The following is a 22,014-nucleotide window of genomic DNA, read 5'->3' as shown; positions in this document are numbered from 1 at the left end:
TTTTTTTTCTGTCACTGTCGCATGAATGCATTTGGCTCAGCTCAAATATCGACATCCCCTAAAATCCCAGAGCTGGAGAGGGGAGTATTGTTTCAGTGGAGGAATTAATATAGATCCACACCAGTTGTAATAATTACTGCAGCAGTAGTTGTGTGAGGCTGCTGGGAGCTAAGGCCTCCCACAGACCTTATTACAAATGATCACTGGGAAGATTTTTTATTCTTGCTCTGAAAGATGCATCAAATGCAAATTCATAAATAAATCAACACAGACACTGTCCAAAAATGACAATATTAACGAGCTACAGGCCACAAGGGATGAATATAAATGCAATGAATGTATTTCATTTATGTAAGGCAGATTTAGCTCTCAGAGAGATGCTTATTAAGCTTATTTATTGTAAACAATGAACAAGTGGAAGATTAATTTAATCCATTTCTTTATTTTTTGCTCACTAACAGCAGAGTAAGCAGTTGACCATGTGGATGAGTGAGCGTGTTGCTTTGCAGAGATGAGAAATGTTAGACTTTCTTCTTACCTTGCAGCCCTCATCCTTCCTGGCCATATAGTTCAGCACTGCAGCATCATAAATGAAGGCATCTAGTTTTCTACAGGGGAGACATGAAAGAAGAAAATCACATCAAAGAATTGGAAATCACTGATCTGAAGCCAAATGACAATGGAGAAAGAGAACAAATTGACAAAAATGGTGGAGGAACCAGCACAACAACTCTCAAAAATATATAAAAGAAGTCAAAAGAGGCTTCTTTCTACATTCTATTGTGAACCGAATTTTGAAAATCTCAAAAAGTAGATACTCCACATAGTGGAAAGAGAGATGTATTTTCTCCTCCCACAAAAGCTTGAAAAGAGCAAAATACAAAGACATCTCAGGGGAGGTTTGGATTCAACTAAGAGCTGTGCAGGTAGAACTCCCATTGTTATTATATTCTCCATCTGCAGCTGCCTGCAAAAATGCAAACTGTTGAATAAATGTGAAGGCAACTACATTCAATCAGAGTTAAAAGTCCTCAGAGATGTAGCCGTTACAATTGCATCGACATGATTAGGCTCTTAACAAACCTTATGCACTATTCCAGCCAAGATTTGGCTTTTTATTAACTGATATCCACATCTGTTATGATCTGAAAAAGTTGTATGTCCCCCTGCTGCTGTTAGGCTGATACTTTACAGGACATCAATGCGGGTCGTATTTAAAGGTATGAACTTATATAATCGTATCAGTTGGAGGACTTGTTGCACCTAAAACCATCGTGGAAGACAGCCCTCCTCCCTATATCTTGGTCTGCCAAACGTTACTTCCCGTGACATTAAGTTTTTTCCCCCACAATCATCGAGTGCTTGCTCAGACTAGTAAAGTGCATTGATGCTGCTCTTTAGTACGATAACGTATAAATATAATTTGACCAAGAGGCTGGCATTACAGTGTTTCTTAAATACACCATCTATGCATTATAGCAGTAATGTAGCAGTTTATGCATTAAACACATTTTGGGAAATATATAATTTATTGCTTTAAAATCATCGGGTCCAGTTGACTAATCCTTACCAGGCTTACTTCTTACAACAAAACCCCGCATGACTTAAAGTGATGCTTTGGTGGTAACTTCTGTATTAAAAGCAACGCAATAGGGTCATTACCAAGTGCGTAGTGAGGAAAAGCTTAAATAAAGTGAATTTGTTCAAGCTAAAATCAGATAATCTGAAGAGAAATTAGTCTCATTCAGACATCTATAGTAAACACACAGCTAGCTAACGGCTAAATACACCAGTAAGCCATGACATTATGCCCATCTGCCTAATATAGAGTGTGCTTTCCTCATTCTGCCAAAAGAATTCTGACCAGTCAAGGTGTGGTCAAAGAACATCTGAAGGTGTCCTTGAGTGTCTTGTACCAGGACCTAAGCAGCATATCCTTTGGGCCCTGGAAATTCTGGGGAAGGTCTTCAGGTATCGGGCTTGCTTCCCACAGATGCTGTCAGATCTGGTATCAGGTGAGTTTAGAGCTCAGAGGAACACCTCAGGCTCTTTGACATCCTTTTTAGCTCTTCCTAAGTTGTTTTTCCAAGGCTCAGTGCTGTGGGGGGTGAGTGGTCTGCAGAAATGTTTAAGTACGTGTCAAAGTGAGTCCCAGGATGCAGGTTTTCCCCCCAGAAAATTTCTCTGGATCAAGATGAGAAGTGTTGCCTATCAGTAGTCATAATGTTATACACACATGTACATATAGCTTCCTGTTAGGATCTGAAGGTTAAATTGTAGTTCAAAAAAGGAATTAGTTTAAATAACTCCCTCAAAAAGAAGAAGAAAAATTGAGTGATGAAGAAGATACATAAAAAGTTAATTACAACCGTTCATGATGAAATAATAGGTTGAATATATCTCCGCTTACACTGATGATGCATATCTGAGGATCTGAAGATAAATTTGTCACTACACCTGCTACATCCACTTCACGTTCATTTATATTCACACTCAGGGAGCTGCATGGAACAACCAGATTCCTTGTGGGAAGAGAGAGATTGTGCTGAAAGATGGAAAACCGAAAAGAGATGAAGAAGAATCGGATACTCAGAGCTGGAGTAGAGGGGCAACGTGTGAGGGACAGAAAGAGGAAGATGATGATTGACGGGGGGAAGGAGGAGTGAAGGAAATTAAAAGTAGAAATAAAGAAGCTCAAAAGTTGTGATCCAGGCGTTAATGAGAGGGAAGGGGGGAAAAACTGAAGACGGAGGAGAAGATTGTGGTGATTTAGTGATGTTTGCTGCCTTGAGGGACAAATCCAACAAGAGTCTTTATGCTGATTTTCTTTGATGGCTTAAACAAATGTTTTCCTCATAAATAATGACAGAAAGATAAGGAACGTGAGATAAACTGGATAATGAGATAGACGGACATCTAGTGGACTGAAGTGAGATAAAGACATAGAAACTGATGAGAGGAACAAGGAGGATGAGTAACTATGATAAAAACAATGTATCACAGGAGCTTTAATAGCAGTATATTTCAAACATGCAGTCTCTTCGTGCCGCTTGCTAGTGTGTTTGGATGCGTTTTTGCTTGTCCCATTAAACTCGTGAACTCTGTCTACATCTGCATGCATCACTCAGCCCTCCCTCCAGCACATACTTCAAACACAATGAGCTGGTGTATATTTTATGGTAAGAGCCCTTTGCGGCTGTGCTGTCACAGGAGGATAATAAACCCCCATCCCACCTCCCCATACCCTTCGTTTAAGACACAAGGTGCATTAGCCGATGCTGAGATGGCGCAATTTTCCCTCTGCACTGCGGTTGCTGTACGAATCCATTATTTGGAAGCTGTTTTTAATGCCATACATTTTTTTTCCAGTTGTTTGTTTTTCTCCCTCCTCTCCCGTTTCTTCTTGTAAAAAGGGTCTTGACAGGACTTCCCAGCTTCTAACGGTTATCTGAGGCTCCTGAGGCAATGCAGGTCAATGCGCCAACAGGTTGAGTCAGGCAAGAGGGTTTTGTATCGGAGCTGAGCAGGAATGCCAACACAGATATAAGGATGGCAGCTGTTTAACATAAGTGCTGTTGTCAAAAACATGCAGCAGTAACTTGTGACTTAAACGAGCACTGCTTTAGAAAGCTGTGTGTTTTAAAATGTGATCACAGCTGAGGTAAATCTGTTGTAATCAATGTCTCAGATCAGTCTCAGTCATTTTGCTTTAGTCATAACAATGTTTTCTTTCTTTCATGTTTGGCCACTTGTTATTTCTATGTGCTGCTTCCCACTCGGCCTGAATGTTAAACAGATCTTACTCTGTTCCACTTCAGCTCTGAGACCCTTCCTCTCCACAGCAGCAGTGCTTTTGAAGCCTGTCTACACTGTTTCAGACAGAGGTTACCCATCTCACAAAGCAGCATCACCATCACTTCATCTTACCATGTAAATATAAAGGATAAGTCATAAGATAAAGGTCACATTGGTCAGAGTAACCTTACACTTATTTGCAAATGACAAATGGACCTCACTTGTAGTCGGCATGTTTATCAGCTCATCATTTACTTTTCTTCATTCATCATTTTATCAGGTATCTGGTTCCACTCTGGGCATGCGGAGCTGATATTAGTCCCACCAGTAAAAAGCAGTTTGCTGGTCACGGCTCAGGACGCTAACAAAGACAGCTGCTTCTGTGGATGCTTTTGATGGAATTTAAGTGCATGAAATGGATGAATGACTTAGTCATGCTCACATCTTGTTGATAACATGCATCTGGAGGGAATTCTGGGTTATTAGTTATATTCCACCCTGGATCTTGTCAACATTGTATTTCATGTATCTGTATTTTGATAGTTTAACCTCATGTGATAGTTTAAACTGTTAAACTCTCCCAAAGCTGCATTCCTGATTCCTCTCAATGAACTAAAGCCTTGCACGCAGGTGTTCCTTATTCTGGCTAATCAAATATTTCCCCTGACTTAACATAGTAGGACATACACTAAATGAACATGAATCCATTAACAGTTGCAGTAATTTATGTCTCTGGAAGCCTTCCAAATGAGCCATTATGCACAGGTGGTGGTATATGTTAAGACGTGTGCCGTTATATAGTCACTGTACATGAAACTCACCAACAAGGAGAACATTTAGGGTGGATGTTGTCTCTAATTACAAAAGAAAGTTCATGAAAAAGATAAGTTCATAGAATAATTCAGTGCTTCACGGGAACATCTTTTCTCACTCGCTGAGGTGAAATCGTGTCTATTCTTGGTGATTTTCAGCTTCCCTAACAAATCAGCAAACTCTTTTTCTAATACTTTCTAATAAAATTCTAACACAGATTTTAAAGGTTTCCTTATTAAATACTGGAAAGCCATGGATATGTCTGGCTTTAGTTTAGTCCTTATTACTCAATCATATTTAAATATGAATCAGACAAACCGCTGTAAGCGTGTAAGATGCACACCATCGTTTGCTGACTGTGCTAACATACCAAAAGACACCAGCAAGATTTTAATATTAAGCCTTTTCAAGAATCTGGTTACAAATTCAATGTGTTGAAAAAGACAAAATCACTTGTTGTGGGTTGAAAGAGTGTCAGAACTGGTTTATATGAAGATATGGAACTATACAGGCTGGAGCTGCCAACAAGGTGCTTTGGATCATCACAAGAGGTGTAAGTGCATACATAAATGTACAAAAAAAGCTATTTTTTAGCATGATTTAGGAATTACAGCTTCAAATATCCTCAGAGATCACCACAGTCATAGTGTGGAAAGGCCTTGTGGCTGTTTAGCTCAGTAATTTGAAAATTAAAAGATGTACTGTGGACTTGAACTTGCTGGGCCTTATTTCAGCAGTTTGAGACATTTACTACCACTCAGGCACTCATGCATTTACTAAAAAGAAGTTCAAGTATGTTAAACAATCTTCAGCCAACTGTTTTATTTAGATGTTTCATGTTGCATTTTTATAATGAGAGTATGTTTAAATAAGACTTGAAGGTGAGTGTTTGTGTTCAACTGGCTTTGCATGTGTGACCACATCAGAAATCGGGTGATTGATTATCTCCCAACAACGTTAGCTCAGAATAAAGAATAGCCTCCACATGAACGTATCCCTGCGAAGTGAAGAGGAGAATCAGCCACTCAGACGGCGAGTGGAACTGCACATTTGGCAACAACTGATTGAGATTTAATTTGAAATGAGACATGGATAAAGATCATTTTGGGAATCAATTCGTTTCAGTTTGTTCAACCAAAGATTTGTTCTTTTAGATAAATTGTGTGAAGAAGACACTGATCACTAATGGAAGAGCAGTCTGAACATCCCCATATCTGATCACTTCAAGTGAGACACACTCGTGTGGGTAATCAGTGTAGAACATCTTCCAGAAAATTCAATGTGAAAAAGTAAAAACGGTAGCCTTTCAGCAGAAGTATAATATATTCAACAACTGTGTTATCTTTCTGATCCTTTGTGGTTCTGAAGCTGTTAAGCACCACTTCCCTGTTCCAGCCTTGATCCTCTTCCCATCTCTTACCCCGTCTTGAGGTTGTCAATGGCCTCCTCCACGCCTTTCTGGTTGTTGCGGATCATATACTGATGCATGTTGGGATAGTTGGAGCGGATGTTCTCTTCAGTGCTGCCGTTCGGCACGGTGCCGAAACGCAGTGGCGGGTACTGCTCTGTTGGCTGCTGAAACTGCATGAGAAGAACAGGTGGGCAGAGATTAAAGTGACAGACGGGAAGAGGCAAGTTTAAAAGAGAGCAGTTGAAAAGAGGGAGAAGAGCTGATCCCCGCTGCAGGATGAAGTGCTGCAGACATTCAAAGTCTTCGCTTTAAAAGAGGGGCGTCTGTGCTACAGTTTTCTGAGGAACTGAGGGGGAGTTTAATAAAATAGAAGAGGTTTTAAAATGTTATAGCAGCAGGATACACTTTGTGTGTTCTACTTAAACTGCACTAAGAAAATAATGAGTTGGCGGTAGAGATAGTGCAGAGTGTTATTTCAGTCACACTTTTTCAAGCTAACATCCCTCCTTGATGATCAGACGTTTTACAAATCTGTAATTTGCCCTTCTTTACTTCAACTAATTAATCTTTTATAGTTTTAAATGAGGTATATGCACATGTCATTTTGTGCCCTTGACTGGCAGATTTTATTTCATCATTATTCTTTTAAATCTGTCATGCATCTGTACATCTACTCTTCTTCATATTCATAAATCTATCCATCAGTTCGTCTGGCCATCCACCACAGATCATACCTTCTTATCCGACAGTCCTGACACCGTGTCAATGTACTCCTCTTGGATCATGAAGGCAGCCAGGTTGGCAGTGTAGGAGGCCAAGAAGATGACAGCAAAGAAGGCCCATACCAGCACCTGGAGGAGAAGTACGGTGAAGTTAAATCAATGATGGCTGAAGCTGACAGGAGTAAAATTATTTTAGCATTCCAGTGACATTTTTAAACTTTTTTCTCCTCACTTTTTGACACTTCATTGCTAAACCTGGAACTGAAGCTCTCCATTGCCTGGAAAATAATTTGTAAGCGTGGCATTTTCAGCCTCTAAAAATGACACCAAAACAACAGAAACCCTGGCACGTGTCCTTTCAGCATAAATCTATAATAATGATAAGCCAACAAGATTTGTCTGCCTTCGACCCACCTTAGAGTTTAATTAACACCTGTAATGGAAAGAAACAGAGTAAACCGAACTTAACACAAATTTAAGGTACTATTTTCAAGGATAATGTGTTATTATTTACACCATTACACATAAACTGACAGCTACAGATATCACCTCCCCCACAAAGTGCAAAAATGTTATTCAAGGGATGCAGCAGACATTTTACATTGTATTTCCATAAAGTAGTTGTTTAGTTTGTCTTATGATTCAAGCTTCAAAGTAAGAACATCCCTCTTTACTCCATTCATGTGGTTCATGTGCTTCCATGTGGTTTGAAAATGTTACATTTACCCACGATTTAAAAGAAAAAAATATCATCTGCTGGTTTTTGTCCCTTTTCTGCAATTCAAAGTTCACCGCTGATGGTTTAATTCTGTCATTTTGTTTTTAATAGCTTGTGCCTCCAGAGGCTAGTAGAGTGGATCAGTCAGGGTGTACAAAAACAAAGCACATACAAAAGCTCTTGGCAATGAAAGCAGATGGCAGAGATTGGGCCGATGCCCCACTGCTACTTCATTGGATATTTGCCACATGCTCTTCACTTTATGTGCAGTCATTTCCAGACATTGATGATTTTCTTCTACAGAGCTGAACAACTGCGGTCATGATGAACAGATTGGATTATCTTCCACAACTTTGATGATCCACTTGTTTAATGAAATTAAAGAACTAACTGGCCACTGTTGTGCAACACTTATTGGTGTGTTTTAAATAACAAAAACACAGGCTGAATGTATATCAAAGAACAAGCAATCTTTATCTAGGACACAGGGCCTTAACCTGGAGCTGGGCAGATTTACATTAATACAATTACCACTGCTGCATAACACAACCTGCCCAAATTACTGTAGCTCATATGGTGTAAAAGACCTTTTGAAAGGTTGGTGAAGCACTTGGCATGAAAACATGTGGTTGTTCAGAAGTGATGCCTTTATTGCTGCAGGATGCTGCACTGTTGACATTCAGCCAGGAAGCAAGTGAGAGATGTGGATTAGTGTAAGTACTAAATTTGCACTTACAGTTGCTGATGAATGGGGCTATTTGCTTCCATAATACTCTGTGTTTATGCCTTAAGTTAATTTGCATGATTTTCTTAATGAATAAAATGAAAAATGCATTCTGAACTCTTAAAAAAAAGAAAAATCACTCTAATTGTGGCATCAAAGGACCGACTGCTCTGTTATAATAAATCCCAGATGAGCTCAACAACCTTTGGACTGCTGTAAAAGTGATTAAAACTAATGTTTAATATCAGTGATAAATGGCTGGCAATTATCCATGCAGAGCATGCTGGAACAGTCAGTGATAACCCTGAGGTGGCTTAGACATGTCTGAAAAATTTACATAAATTTAGAAAAGGTTGTGCTTCCAAAGGAAAAATCTCCTCAAAGACATTAAAAGACACAGGGCAGAATAACTATTGCTTTGTACCTGGTGAGAATTTTTTTTGTTATTCGAAAATTTGCTGTCAGTATTTATCAGCAAGGCAAGGCAAGTGGTGAGTTATCTGCTGGAAGAGGGGGACAATATATACGCCGTTGCATATACATGTAGGGCTTTATGCATTGAGGATTTTTCTGAGCTTCCTTACAAGAGCACAAAATTATTTATCGCTGAAAAAGAATGCCCTAAATGTTAAGAATAACATTATTTTGGATATTTGGGTTTCCCTCGTGGACCCTTTGCCTCCGCCAACCGATGGATGGATGGATGGATAGATGGATGGATGGATGGATGGATGGATGGATGAATGAATGAACGGATGGACAGATGGATATATGATGGATGGATGGATGGATGGATGGATGAACAAATGGATGGATGAATGGATGGACAGATGGATAGATGATGGATGGATGGATGAACAAATGGATGGATGAACGGATGGATGGACGGATGAACGGATGGATAGATGGATGGATGGATGGATGGATGGATGGATGGACAGATGGATAGATGAACAAATGGATGAATGAACGGATGGACAGATGGATATATGATGGATGGATGGATGAACAAATGGATGGATGAACGGATGGACAGATGGATAGATGATGGATGAATGGATGAACGAATGGATGGATGAACGGATGGACGAACGGCTAGATGATGGATGAATGAACGGATGGATAGATGAACAAATGGATGGATGAACGGATGGACAGATGGATATATGATGGATGGATGGATGAACAAATGGATGGATGAACGGATGGACAGATGGATAGATGATGGATGGATGGATGAACAAATGGATGGATGAACGGATGGATGAACGGATGGATGCACGGATGAACGGAAGGATGGATGGACGGATGAATGGATGGATGGATGGATGGATGGATGGATGGACGGATGAACGGATGGATGGATAGATGGATGAACGGATGGATGGATGGATGGATGGATGAACAGATGGATAGATGGATGAACGGATGGATGGATGGATGGACGGATGGATGGATGGTTGGATGGATGGATAAATGCATGTACAACATGGGTGAGAGAACAGTGAGCAAAGACAGAGATTCTCTATTTGTACAAATTTGTTTGGAATGCCAGAAAAATTATTATCAGAAATATCAGAAAGACTGCCAAGCTATTTTTTCACATTTTCACCTGCCTTGTACTCGAGTGTAGAGTAATGTGACGTTACCAAAGGCAGTGGTGAAGTGCCAGGTTTCAGTCCTTCATTTTGTTGGATAGTGACATTTACAAATATCCCAGAGGTTGACAGTAGACTTTGGTAATACCAGTTTAGTAATTAATAATAATTTGGTTACTTTTTTTTAGTTTTAGGACCACAGCAGCAGAAAAGAATACTCCCAATTTGTGCATCTTAGTAAATCTGGGTCATAAAGTCTCTTCAGTGGATTTTTTCTTTAATTTTAAGTTGAATGAAGAGAGGTTTGATGAGCACAACAATCGTTGTAATTATCAACGTACATGGCGACAAGCTTCAAATTCAGTTTAGGAAAAAATACATTTGCAAAGAGAGAACTAAAAATATTCATCTTTCCTTCTCTCCTCTGACCCCGTTTTGCAAAGCTTACTGAGCAGCTAATGAGCTCTTGATTTGATTGGGATTGCTGTGAGAAGCACTTGGGCTGACAAAAAAATTAAAATAACTTGAGTTTTTCACCTTCAGCAAATTTACTTTTCATTAGAGGTCACCAAGTTACAGCAGCTATAAAAAAAGTGGTGACTTAACACAATTTACATCTACATTACCCAACAATACAACATTTTCACAACAATATTTCAATGTAAACTGGACTAAGTCACAAAATCTGTCAATCATTTAAATTCTGGTGAGACAAAGGTGAAATCTACAGTAAACTACAGTATACATCAGTGGTTAGAGTGGGTCGTCCAATAACTGGAAGTTTAGCGGTTCGATTCCCACTCCCACCACTCAAACATTGATGAACTGACAGCTGGAGGGCTGACGGTCCACCTCTTTGCCACGGCTGAGGTGCCCTTGAGCAAGGCACCGTACCCCCATGCTCCCCGGGTGCTGTGAATGGCTGCCCACCGCTTCACTGTATATGGCATCTGTCTCTCCATGACCCTGTGCATGTGTGTTCAACAGGTGGATGGGTTAAATGTGGAGGAGAAATTTTGTGTATTTCCCTGTATCTACATGACAACAAATCTGATCTATAGAGTTCTTTTGGCAAACAATCAGTTCATGTCTGTGATTTGGTGACCAGTCATCTAGCCAATGAACAAATGAAACATGTAAATCAACCAAGTAGTATTTCAATCAATCAGTATATCAGGTTTACCATGATCTTGCTGGTGGTTCCTCTGGGATTTTCCACAGGCACTGAGTTGTTGAAAACCAACGCCCACAGTAGCCAAACAGACTTCCCAATGGTGAACTTAGATCCACCGGACTCTAAGGATGAGGAAGACAGGGAGTTGAGCAAGTCCAGTTTTCATGATATGTAGATTTTTCCTGAGTTTAAAACAGTGATAGCATGCTTAATGCTCATGTTGTTATTATAAGGGAAACGTGTTTTAACAGGCTGAGTTGAAAGAACGGCTTTCAGATGTAGGAAGACTGAAAGTACGTACACTTTAATAGTATCATGGTACATTTCTGAATTTCACTTCCTTATTTTAATTCGATCATTGTTTTACTTCATGTTTGATTAGGTTTAGGCATCACAACTACTAAGTTAAGTATAGGAAGAAAAGAAATGTAGCTGAACTTTAAATATAACTTTTCATTGGATCCAGGATTTAATAGCAACTGGCAAAAACAAAACAAACACACACACAACTACAAGCATCCACATAAATCTGGAATGAGGAAGCTCATTTGGAGATCCGCAATTTGGTTTTTAAATCCACAGTTTGAATTTTAAGCTAATTTAAGATCGTCTTACCTTGAGCAAGTCATTCTATGAACAAAGAATAAGGGGCACTGGGAAAAAGATATATTTCTTTAGACACATAACAGACCCAAATCATGATAATTGGTCCCACACTGAGTAGGAATACACATTCGTAGAAGTGTAGATGACATATTTTTACACTGGTGACTGGTTTGTTTGTGGCTTTCTCATCCACTGCATGGGACGCAGTTCTGTAGAAGTCCAAAGAACACCACACCACGACCCACTATAGGGTCTATAAATGTCAGGTACTTTTCTGTTTTCTTCGTCTGGAGGTCTGAAATGAGCCTACACCGTTAGGAACCACTCACTCTGAGGCGATGAAAAGCTGCTATGGATGAGCAGAGGAAAATCTTTTCATTTTGAATTTTAATTGGCTGATTTTACATATAGATCCCATCTCCTTTAAAGAGCAACGTATACAATGTTTCCCCTGAACAGTCCCAAATAGGGGAGAAGTGAAAAGCAAATTGCAGTCTGAAATGTCATTGTACACTGTCAAATTAAGATGTCCTTGAGTGGAATTACAGAATCTGAGCCCAGAACTTAAAAGCCAGGCAGTCATTATAAAAATGCATGTGGATGCTGATGCCTGCATATCTTTGGCCACAGAGGTTCAATTTCCGTTCCAATGATCAGAAGACCTGAGCAACAGTAATTTAAGGACTGACTGATGTTAAAAGATCAAACAGATGTGACTGCGAGTGGAGTTGTATGAAGTTATCAAACCTGGCTGTAAACAGCCAAAGTGTTGTCTATGATGGGGCAGGGGAGTAAGGACAAAAGAACAAAATGAATGTTGAAGTGAAGGGGGAAGATACAGCTCTGACAATATAGGCACTTACAACGCACTAAAGATGTGATGCAATGACAGGATGAAGACCTCTGATTGTATTTGGTGCACTCAACTAATAAGAGAGGACTAGAGTGATAAATGAGTCACAGAGAGCCGGTAAGTGGGATATTTGTTCTCATCAGCTTGTGTACAGCTTTTAGAACTTAACAGAGATATGAATAATTATGGAATGAAGGTACGGCTGGGAACATGAGAAAATGTTCAGAGACGCAAGTTATTTATAAGTTAAGTCACGTTTTAGCACGGAAGAAGAAACCCATCAGACCACGAGTGACAAACACCTCCTTGTCACTTTTATTCATTTAAATTCCACTTGTGTCAGTATATTAGAAAGCAATGAATAACAGTTTCCTGATTGTTATGTAAAATCATTGTGTTTGCACAGAAAAAGCATCCAGAACATAGCTGGACTAAATGATGAACTGACAACTTCTGTGAAAATTAAGCTAATGCTGTCAACATTAGCTTCATTTGATATAAATGAGCTATATTGTTTTTATAATAAATAAATAAATATAATAAATCGGAACACTTTACATAATGTGTGCAAACGCCTTCACCAAATCAGCCTCCCCCCCTCCCCTTTGCTTACATAACTGACAAATTGACAAGTTGGTAATAATGTTGTGAAATGAGCAGTGACTGTGGGCTGATTGGCATGCTGTTGACTGCGTCTCTTACTCTTGGCGCTCTGCAGGCTGCGGTTATATCCCACGGGGCTGAAGAACTCAAAGATGAAGACGGTGACAGCCACCACTGACAGGCACATCACAAACATCATCACCCACACTGCTGGGCTGTAGGGCTCTGCAACACACACAGGATATAAGGAAGTTTGCCTTTTATTGTTAAAAGCATTTTATGAAGTTTTACCTGGACAGCAGGCAAAGAAAAGGAGTTAAACTTTCATGAGATACTGTGGCGAACATTGGATCTGCACTTCAGAGACTGTCTCTCAGTCTTCTCTATATTTGCGATCCAAACTACATCTGTCATATCTTTTGTGGTAGCTCAGACTCATCCGAATATGTGTAACATACAACTTTTTATACATAGTAGTATCACAATCAATGGTTGTTAATCAGGTGTCTCAAACCAAAGTGCACGTTATCACAGAGGGACATTCATGAGGAGATAGGATGTAGACTGTCGCTGTATCGATATTGGTCATTTTTTCACCTTTCTCGTGAGACTGATACGATTTTCACTGTGGGCCAGTGTAGCTATTTAATGAGAAATACTGAGAGTATTGACAATGGCTGCATGCTTCATACGTGGGTCATTCACTTCCCATCAAATTCTCTGCATAAATGTGGTTGGATTTAGATGGAAACTGGCAGGCCTTTGATTTCAAGAGGTGATTTTAAAAGACTGGGTTATTTATGATGAGAAGACAACTTTTTAGCTGAAAACAGTCGTCTTTGTGGTTGTGATGGACACAAACTTTACTTGATATGCTGGGAAAATCCATGTTTAATTAAAGAACTTTCTAATGATCAGAATCTTAAGTATGTTTCTGGTGAGTGAGATTTGTTTTATTCTTTAGAGCATTTTAGGGTATAATTAACTGCCAGATTTCAGATGACACTTGTTGGGCATGTGTCAAAACTACTTTGCAAGACTTAAGACACCAAAAAACTGTCAGGTCAAGCAAAAATACATATGGTTTCACCTGGAAAACAGCAGTAAAACCGTGCTGCATGTCTGGCCTTGTCACAGAGGCAGAGAAGTCATTACCTGCCTGATGCAGAACTCATCACTCCAACCATGACTTCTTAACTGAATACGTGCCTCCATCATGTGATGAAATGTTAAGAAGTCATGCTCATTTAAGGCATTTATATGAGACCAGCTTTCACTTTATACCGTCACTCGATATTTGATAAAATAAATAAATAAATAAATAAATAAGTAAAGAAGTAGCGGACAAGATGGGTGAAATCTGATTCAAGACAACACAACAGTGCGAGACGTTCTCAGTGGCTGATTTCACGTCACAACAGAGTTTTAAATACAAGCTCCCAAATGAGAATAAGAGGTGACGCGTGTAAAACCATGATGGATCAGTGAAGTGCATTAGTTTTAAAGGCTTATACAGCTGTAAGCCAGCATTTATGCACGGGAAAGTTGGAATTGTTTTGTATCACTCCTGAGTATGTAATGAATATCCTTATAGATTCAAATTTGAGCTTAAAGACAAAGCAAACACAGTCTCAGTAGCAGAGGTAAAAACCGCTGGGGAAAGACGGGAGGAAATTGTCTCTCCTCATCTTGTCTGTCCAACCAAATGAATGACTGAGGAAATAAGTAGATACTGCAGAGATTTTCCAAATTAGAGTGGGACTTGCTGCAGAGACCGACAACGGCAGTACTGGCAGGTGCACCACTAATCAACCTGCACTGGAGAGATGGGCTGAGCCGCTGCGTTGACTCATCAACACCTTCCTGTCTTTGCGTTCCATTCAGAAAAGAAGCGCTAAATCAAACTCGACTGTGTGCAGACACAAGTTCACATGTGAAGCTTTTAGCTGAGGCTTCCCTGCAGAGACGTACAGAGCGGGAGCAGGTGGAGAAGCACGAGATTCATCCATTAAACTTCCTGCCAGCCAGAGCTAAGATGCTTTTAAGTCTGCATGAGCAACCAAACTGTGTGCCGACATCATTTTTTAACTATTCGAGTAGACTGAATCTATCAATTTGAGTCCACAGATAGTTTTTTTTTTTTGCTTTTTGAAAATAGATTTCATCTTTACTGGCATGCATACGGTTTCCTGTTACATGACTGTTTCATACTTTCCTGTGAGACTGGGTTGAAAGTAAACAGTACCCATTCAAAGTTAGAGAAATGTGAGAAATATTTCGTGATTTTTAAAGGACTCAAAATGTATGTAAGTTGTTGGTTTTAAAACAAAGCAAACAATCTCTCTGCATAAGGAAACATCGACCAAAACAAAGAACTAAACTGATTCTTTAGACTAATTAATCGATCACATAAGACTTGTCGAAGGAGGTCTCGACCACAAAGCGCATCACTGGATTCATTAAGCTGTGGGTATGTGTGTCAGCTGCGTCTCAGCTGTTTTGATGTTTAGAATTTTGCTTCACAGGAGGCTTCCTGTGTGTTGTTCCTAATCCAGTCACATACAGTACGTACCTGTGGAGAAATCAAAATTCCCTTGGCAGAGGAAGTGTGTAAATGATAACATGGCGCCTCACAAACACTGAAGGTTGTGTGTGATTTATTTTCTTACACTCTGGTGGGTGAGGGGAGTCAAGCGGCTGTTTGTTGTTTTCAAAGTGCTGTCAGCCTTGAGTTAGGATGAGAGGAGCTCTATTGTTTTATTTCACGTTCATGCGCTCTCTTAGCGAGTCCCTGCGTTTGGTTTCCAGCAGCTATATATCCGTTTGGGAAGAGAGTCATTTATTTTCACTCTCATATTAAAGCAGGGGGAGTAAAGAGAAGACAGATGCTGTAATATTCACACCTGGCAGCCGACAGGTACAACCCCAGTCTGGCACTCGTGTCTGTGAGCAGGTCTGCTCACACGAGGTCAGACTTGGGGTTAATGAGGCTTATGTGTCCTACCTTCAAGGACATTTTAGTAGCAGCGGCTAAGTAAATGGACAGCATTATATATTTGTTGTGCCTGCCAACATGTTCCCAGCTGGTGCTGAGGGTTTCAAGCAGATGACCTTCATTTTCTGAGCACAAAGTAGAAGTGATGGCTCGAGTCGTATGTCCTGTTTAAAAAGAGAGATAACCATAATTTCAACCTTAGTGCAGCTTTAGCTGAACTATGCTTTGAGAACCAGAACAGCTCTGAACAAAGACGCAATTATGTATGTCCCATCACTGGCTGTGCTCACATTAACATAATACCACCATTAGGGCTGCAGTCAGAGCTAAGTATTCTCCAATTATAATGTTTAAATGGCTTTCGTTGATATTCAGTTTTCCGTATGGTACCCATGACAGCCAGAATGTCTCTCGATGGGTCTCCCTGCTCCCTCAGTTTTATTGCTGCCACAGAATGAACTTGCACGGTTTATTGTTGAAATATTATGTGCATAATTTACACAATCTGCTGCACACCTGAAAGACAAATACATGAGAAAAAAGCATTCATAAAAACATAATGCCTATTCATAACGCCAGATTAATGAAACCACTGATCGTTTTTAAAGTATAATTCACTTTTTCAGGCCTGTTTTAAAACACGAGTAGAACAATGTCTTTTGTTGTTGTTGTTTTCATTGTTGCTGTAATTATTCCTTCAAACATAATCAGCATGTTTCTTTAAGAAAATAATAAATCAAATGATTTAGTTGAACCAATTAAGATGAGACCTTACATACATGTAAAAATGTTAGTGCAAATAAAACTGTGGTATATTAAATTAAAAAATTTAGTCAGACACCTGGGTAATGCAGTTCTATGTCAACTTACTCCATGTATATGTTCAGTGGATGTTTACCACATGCTCTACAGTTCCCATCCCAAACTTTGGAAGTAGAATTAAAATGCCTCGGTTGGTTATTTGCCTTCTAGGCTGGAAAAGTCCATCTCAAGGCTGAGAACCTAACAAACCATCTACTGCTCTGGTTACTTTGATGCCAAAGCTAGCTTGATTAGCTACAGATTTGGCTCGTCTTGTTCTTTTCCATTTAGCAGGAGATTCTATGGTATACTTAGGACTTGGCTGTTAAAGTTAAGGCGATTAAACCTAACTTTGATAATAGAGGATAAAATGAGCAGCAGCATGAGTTACGAACCAGATAGATGGAGTTTTCTGAAACCCCCTACTGCTCAGTTACCAGTGACAGCTAACCGGCTACTGGGGATATATCCTTGATTGCCTAATAATTTTCTTTTTGTATTTTTTTATTGTGCCATAAGTCAAGATGAGCACTACTTTGATATATCAGTCCATGACAGACTTATTGCATTGAAGCCCAGAGTGAATAAAATGAGCACAGCTGAAATCACAGACTCTAAAGAAGCTATTGCTGAAGCACGCCTTGGTGAGCACGGCATCACTAAAGTGTGAAGCCCTAACCTCCAAATTGCAAGTATGAGTGACAGGCCAACTGCAGATGATTATATCTCCCAACATACAACATACAGGGAACCTTTGCTGCTCCTCACTTGTTCCGTTTTGACCTGTCTTCGTATCTTTGACAGTTTTTTTTTTTTTTTTAATTATCCAGGCTAACAGATTCTGTTTTAAGTGCTACCACAATAAACCCAAAAAGTTTAAGATGTTACATCATTAAAAAGAATCACCTGGTCCATACCAGGGCTTAAAGTTAGAGATATAGAACCTCAGAAAACATCAGAAGAACTGTAACACACAAGCCTTTACAGCGTGGCATTACTCATTTCACAAAACCAAAGTCAAAATGCTGAAGCAGTGTACTGAAAACCAGTCAAACTTTACTGCTTCAATAGTGTTTAGGAGGGTAAGTAGAAGCCATGAGCAGCTAAACAAATGTACTACTTTATCAGAAAATGTGACTATCTTCATCAGATTCATAAGATCAGTAAATGTACTTTAGACTTTGGTACTCTTATCAAAGTAACCAAATGGGACAAGAAGGATTACCTTCACTTGATGAATAATTTATCGATTAATTAAGTCTCATAAAATATAAAATAAAATATCGCTGGTTGATGATTAAACAAATAACTACATGAAGATTTTATTTTATTTTTTTCAACCTCTGTATGTAAAACACATCCTTCAAATTAACCTTAGATCAAAAGAACATAAATCCAGAGTTTCGGATTGAAGAGGTGGTGCAAAGTCAAAAAGTGTGTTTTATGTACATGTAGGTGTCTGTTTCTATGAAGCATGACCAACAAACCAAGCCATGAAAAGTGATCAAAGCAAGATAAGTTTAAAGACTGACTGATGACAGTCAGAAGATACAGTCAAGATCAGTTTCCAGCTAAGAGGAATTGACAGGATGCAAGTTTCACAGTTAAAGTACAGTTTAAATCACAGAAATGGAGAAACTAAAATACCCTAAATGTGTCTGGATCACAACCTTTAAGTCTCATTTTCTTGGAAATTAGGCATACAGGCCATAAGAGCACTGAATGAGCTGTTTTAATCCCTGCTGATTTAAAAAAAAAATCAATAGATTTATACTTTTAAAGAACCAAGACACAGCACTTTCTCTTTGTCTCTTCATGAGGTGCTTCAACAATGTAAGAAAGAACACAGAGTACACATTTTCCAAACGTTAGCTCACACAGAGACTCAGTCTTTAACACACAGGAACAGCAGTGGAAGATTATGAGCAGGTTAAAGCAAGCAATGACCGTACTTTGAAAGTGGGATTCAAGGAGCCACGTGGATAAGAATCTCTGACTTCATTTTTCTTTCATAAATTTGCCGAATGCAAATAAAAAACTGGCTTTTAGTGGACCCTGAGGCTCTAAAAGTTATTCATTAAAAAAAAATCTTAATTTCCTAAATGAAAATGTCTCCTTATCTGACTCAGCAGAATTCCATCAAAAAAGAAAAAAATGAAGGACAAGCACACTGAAAACAAATGTAATGATGTGTCATTCTTGACTTGTGTAACACACAGTTTGAAGTACATGAATAAGCACTATCCATGCTGGGGCTGCTGGGGCTACTGGGGCTGCGGCTGCTGCTGGGGCTGCTGGGGCTGCTGGGGCTGCTGAGGCTGAGGCTAGTGCTGCGGCTGCTGCTGGGGCTACTGGGGCTGCGGCTGCTGCTGGGGCTACTGGGGCTGCGGCTGCTACTGGTGCTGCGGCTGCTGCTGGGGCTGCTGGGGCTGCTGGGGCTGCTGGGGCTGCTGAGGCTGAGGCTAGTGCTGCTGCTGCTGCTGGGGCTGCGGCTGCTGCTGGGGCTGCTGGGGCTGCGGCTGCTACTGGGGCTGGGGCTGCGGCTGCTGCTGGGGCTGCTGGGGCTGCTGGGGCTGCGGCTGCTGCTGGGGCTGCGGCTGCTGCTGGGGCTGCTGGGGCTGAGGCTAGGGCTACTGGAGCTGCGGCTGCTGCTGGGGCTGCTGGGGCAGAGGCTAGGGCTGCTGGGGCTGCTGAGGCTGAGGCTAGGGCTGTTGGGGCTACTGGGGCTGCTGGGGCTAGGGCTGTTGGGGCTACTGGGGCTGGGGCTGCTGGGGCTGCTGGAGCTGCCTGGTGGTGTGGTGTTTAGCACCATCTCCTCACAGTGAGAGGGTTCCAGGTTCTATTCCAGTTCTGTGTGGAGTTTGCATGTTCGCCCCGTGTATGCGTGGGTTCTCTCTGGGTGTTCCACTGTCCAAAAGCATGCATGTCAGGTTAATTGGTGTCCCTGTGTGTGTGGTTGTTTGACCTTGTGATGGACTGGCGACCTGTCCAGGATGTACCCCGCATCTCACCCGATGACTGCTGCGATAGGCTCCAGCCCCCCGTGACCCGACAGTTGGATTAAGTGGGTACAGAAAATGGATGGACATGGTACTTACTGTATTTAACAGATTCTTGCTGCCATAAAAGTAGATAGAATGCTTTTAGAGAGACAAGTTCTTCAAACAAGTATCGAGTAGAAGTGTAGTGTTGCAGAATGTCAAGTTAAATGACAGGAACCCTAACGGAAGACAGTTTTAAATATTTAAAGTACTGTGGAAAATGTTTCCATGCTTTTAAAACTGACAGCTGCCAAGAATTTGACGTGCAGGTACATGAGTGAAAAACAGACCGAGGGAACACTTTCCTGCCACAGCCATTACTCAGCTAAATGTTTAGGGAATCTCACAGATGAATTTGAAAATTAATGTGTTTTTCTTTCTGTGATGATGACAAAGATTTGTGCAGGATGACATCACTGTGCTGTGTTTGATATTTTCATCTATTTTTACCTTAATATTCTGCTCTGAAGCTCTAAAACAGCCCATCGGGGGGGGGGGGGGGGGTCATCAGTCCATCACAGGGCCACAGAGAGACAAACGAGACAAACAACCATCCACACTCACTCCAGGATATTTTAGAGTCAGCAGTTAACCTGACATGCATGGGTTTTTTTAGCGGCGGGAGGAAGTCGGTACCCAGAGAGAACCCACGCATACACAGGCAGAACATGCAAACTCCACACAGAAAGGCCCCAGCTGGGAGTTGAACCTGGAACCCTCTTGCTGCGAGACATATCCAGGTCAAATGAAGGTTAATTCTTTTCTGGGCTCCTTGGCATACTTTCACTAATCACATATAAAAGAAAAATATGTTTAATGTTTCTCTGCCCTTTGACCTGCATTTGACTCTGTTGTCAAAGCTTATCAACGTACACTTTTATCGAAGGTCAAACCTGCCCTTCTTTTACTCTGCCTGTGAAGGTTATTCACTCATTATTGCTTTTTTTTATTACAGAAACACTTTGAATGAACATGTTTCTGTTCTGTAAATGCCTCTTTTCTACTTGACTTGGCAGAATTAATACAGAAGTAATATAAAGGATGGACTTGACTTACGCAACCACAGTTTAACATGAAGGAATAAGCAATATAGAAGGTGCTATATTTGATAAATGTGGATTTTTTACATGCAGTATTTACATTTACTAACTAAAAACTAGTTTTGTTTCACACTCTATTCATTTGATGCATTTTCATTACCTGACTTCCACTAAAGAGACTAAAGAATATTTTACTTTTTTAGATCAATCATTTTCAAATGGTAAACATAACAAAGAAAGACAATTTTCATTGAAACTGATATTTATTTTCCCCAAAGCTACAGATTATAGTGTCTGCCCAGTTGGTGAATTCAAAGGGAATTAATAGGCAGTTTGCAACAAGCTTTCAGCAAAGCTCCCAGGAATAATTCCCTCTTGCTTCCTTCCTTCCTTCACTTTTGATGTCTAGTATGCAGCTAATTAAGTTCTATGAAAATTGCTTTGCTCTCTATTGTTTTCATAAAGCCTTCCCTGGGTTAGTAGCGTTTTCATGCGCACACCTCCATAAGCAGAAGTCGGCTCCTCCATCGGGAAAAGAATCACGTGCTGCCCTTCTTTTTTTCCCTCACTCGATTGATTAATTCACCATTGACCTCTCTCAGTGTTTCTGTATGCTCTTAACTCGCTCTGCTCTTGCTTACTCTTTTATTTTCTCTCAGAAACTCATCCACCCACAAAATGCATTCACAGTATCTATACTAACACAGGCAAATCTACCATATGGAGTCACTTATGGCCCTGTGGCCCAGAAGATATAAGATAAAAAGGCCTTGGGAGCCCCACACCTCTGTCCAGCCATGATGTGCTTCAGATTGTCTCCTAAATCTCTACTGACAGAGGGATAGATGTACTACCGCAGCTGTGAAAGTATGAATTAGATCCCTTAAGGCGTAAATGGAAAAGATCAGGTCTATGAGGACAGAAGTCATCTCTTGGTCAGGACTTATTTCAAATCCTGGGCCTTGAAGATGGAAGTTATTAAAGAGGAAAAAAAATGCAATCTTTTATTGCAGACTGAGTTTTCAGGTTTGAGGGAGTTTTCCTGTCTTGTATTTCCAGTGAAATAATAATTCTATGCAAAATATAGTGAATTAAAAAGAACTGCACCGTGCTTATCTGA

General features: G+C 40.2%; 3 protein-coding genes across 3 annotated transcripts in view; all 3 read right to left on the bottom strand.

Moving 5' to 3' along the window:
- The window catches only part of LOC140275083 (uncharacterized), a 33,859-nt gene extending 22,783 nt beyond the window's left edge, over positions 1–11,076 (bottom strand). Inside the window, exons 1-4 of the mRNA XM_072370473.1 lie at positions 10,965–11,076; positions 6,754–6,870; positions 6,029–6,189; positions 539–608 (exon numbers count right to left, since the gene is read on the bottom strand). Coding sequence (XP_072226574.1) covers positions 539–608; positions 6,029–6,189; positions 6,754–6,870; positions 10,965–10,967 — 351 coding nt within the window. The 5' untranslated portion in view covers positions 10,968–11,076. The remainder of the gene's footprint in view (positions 1–538; positions 609–6,028; positions 6,190–6,753; positions 6,871–10,964) is intronic.
- Positions 11,077–12,302: 1,226 nt separating this feature from the next.
- Positions 12,303–22,014, bottom strand: part of LOC140275617 (glutamate receptor ionotropic, NMDA 2D-like) — a 107,024-nt gene continuing 97,312 nt past the window's right edge. Inside the window, exons 11-12 of the mRNA XM_072371133.1 lie at positions 13,117–13,242; positions 12,303–12,334 (exon numbers count right to left, since the gene is read on the bottom strand). Of these exons, the coding sequence (XP_072227234.1) occupies positions 12,303–12,334; positions 13,117–13,242 (158 nt within the window). The remainder of the gene's footprint in view (positions 12,335–13,116; positions 13,243–22,014) is intronic.
- LOC140275580 (uncharacterized) lies at positions 16,509–19,625 on the bottom strand. Its single transcript, XM_072371095.1, has 2 exons — positions 19,043–19,625; positions 16,509–16,528 (listed from the first exon to the last, which is right to left on the bottom strand). Exons 1-2 carry the CDS (start codon positions 19,623–19,625, stop codon positions 16,509–16,511), a joined length of 603 nt encoding a protein of 200 aa, XP_072227196.1.

Source organism: Leuresthes tenuis, unplaced genomic scaffold (assembly GCF_036924035.1).
Source record: "Leuresthes tenuis unplaced genomic scaffold, fLeuTen1.0.hap1 SCAF_18, whole genome shotgun sequence".
Lineage (NCBI taxonomy): Eukaryota > Metazoa > Chordata > Actinopteri > Atheriniformes > Atherinopsidae > Leuresthes > Leuresthes tenuis.
This window is presented reverse-complemented; position numbering and strand designations above follow the sequence as displayed.

Bases quoted from the DNA above. Each gene is read 5' to 3' on its own strand.
- LOC140275580 (XM_072371095.1), bottom strand. From the start codon at position 19,625: ATGGTGCTAAACACCACACCACCAGGCAGCTCCAGCAGCCCCAGCAGC. The intron at 16,529-19,042 runs GTACTTCAAACT...TTTGTCTTTCAG, and splicing joins CATGGATAGTGCTTATTCAT to GTGTGCAGCAGATTGTGTAA.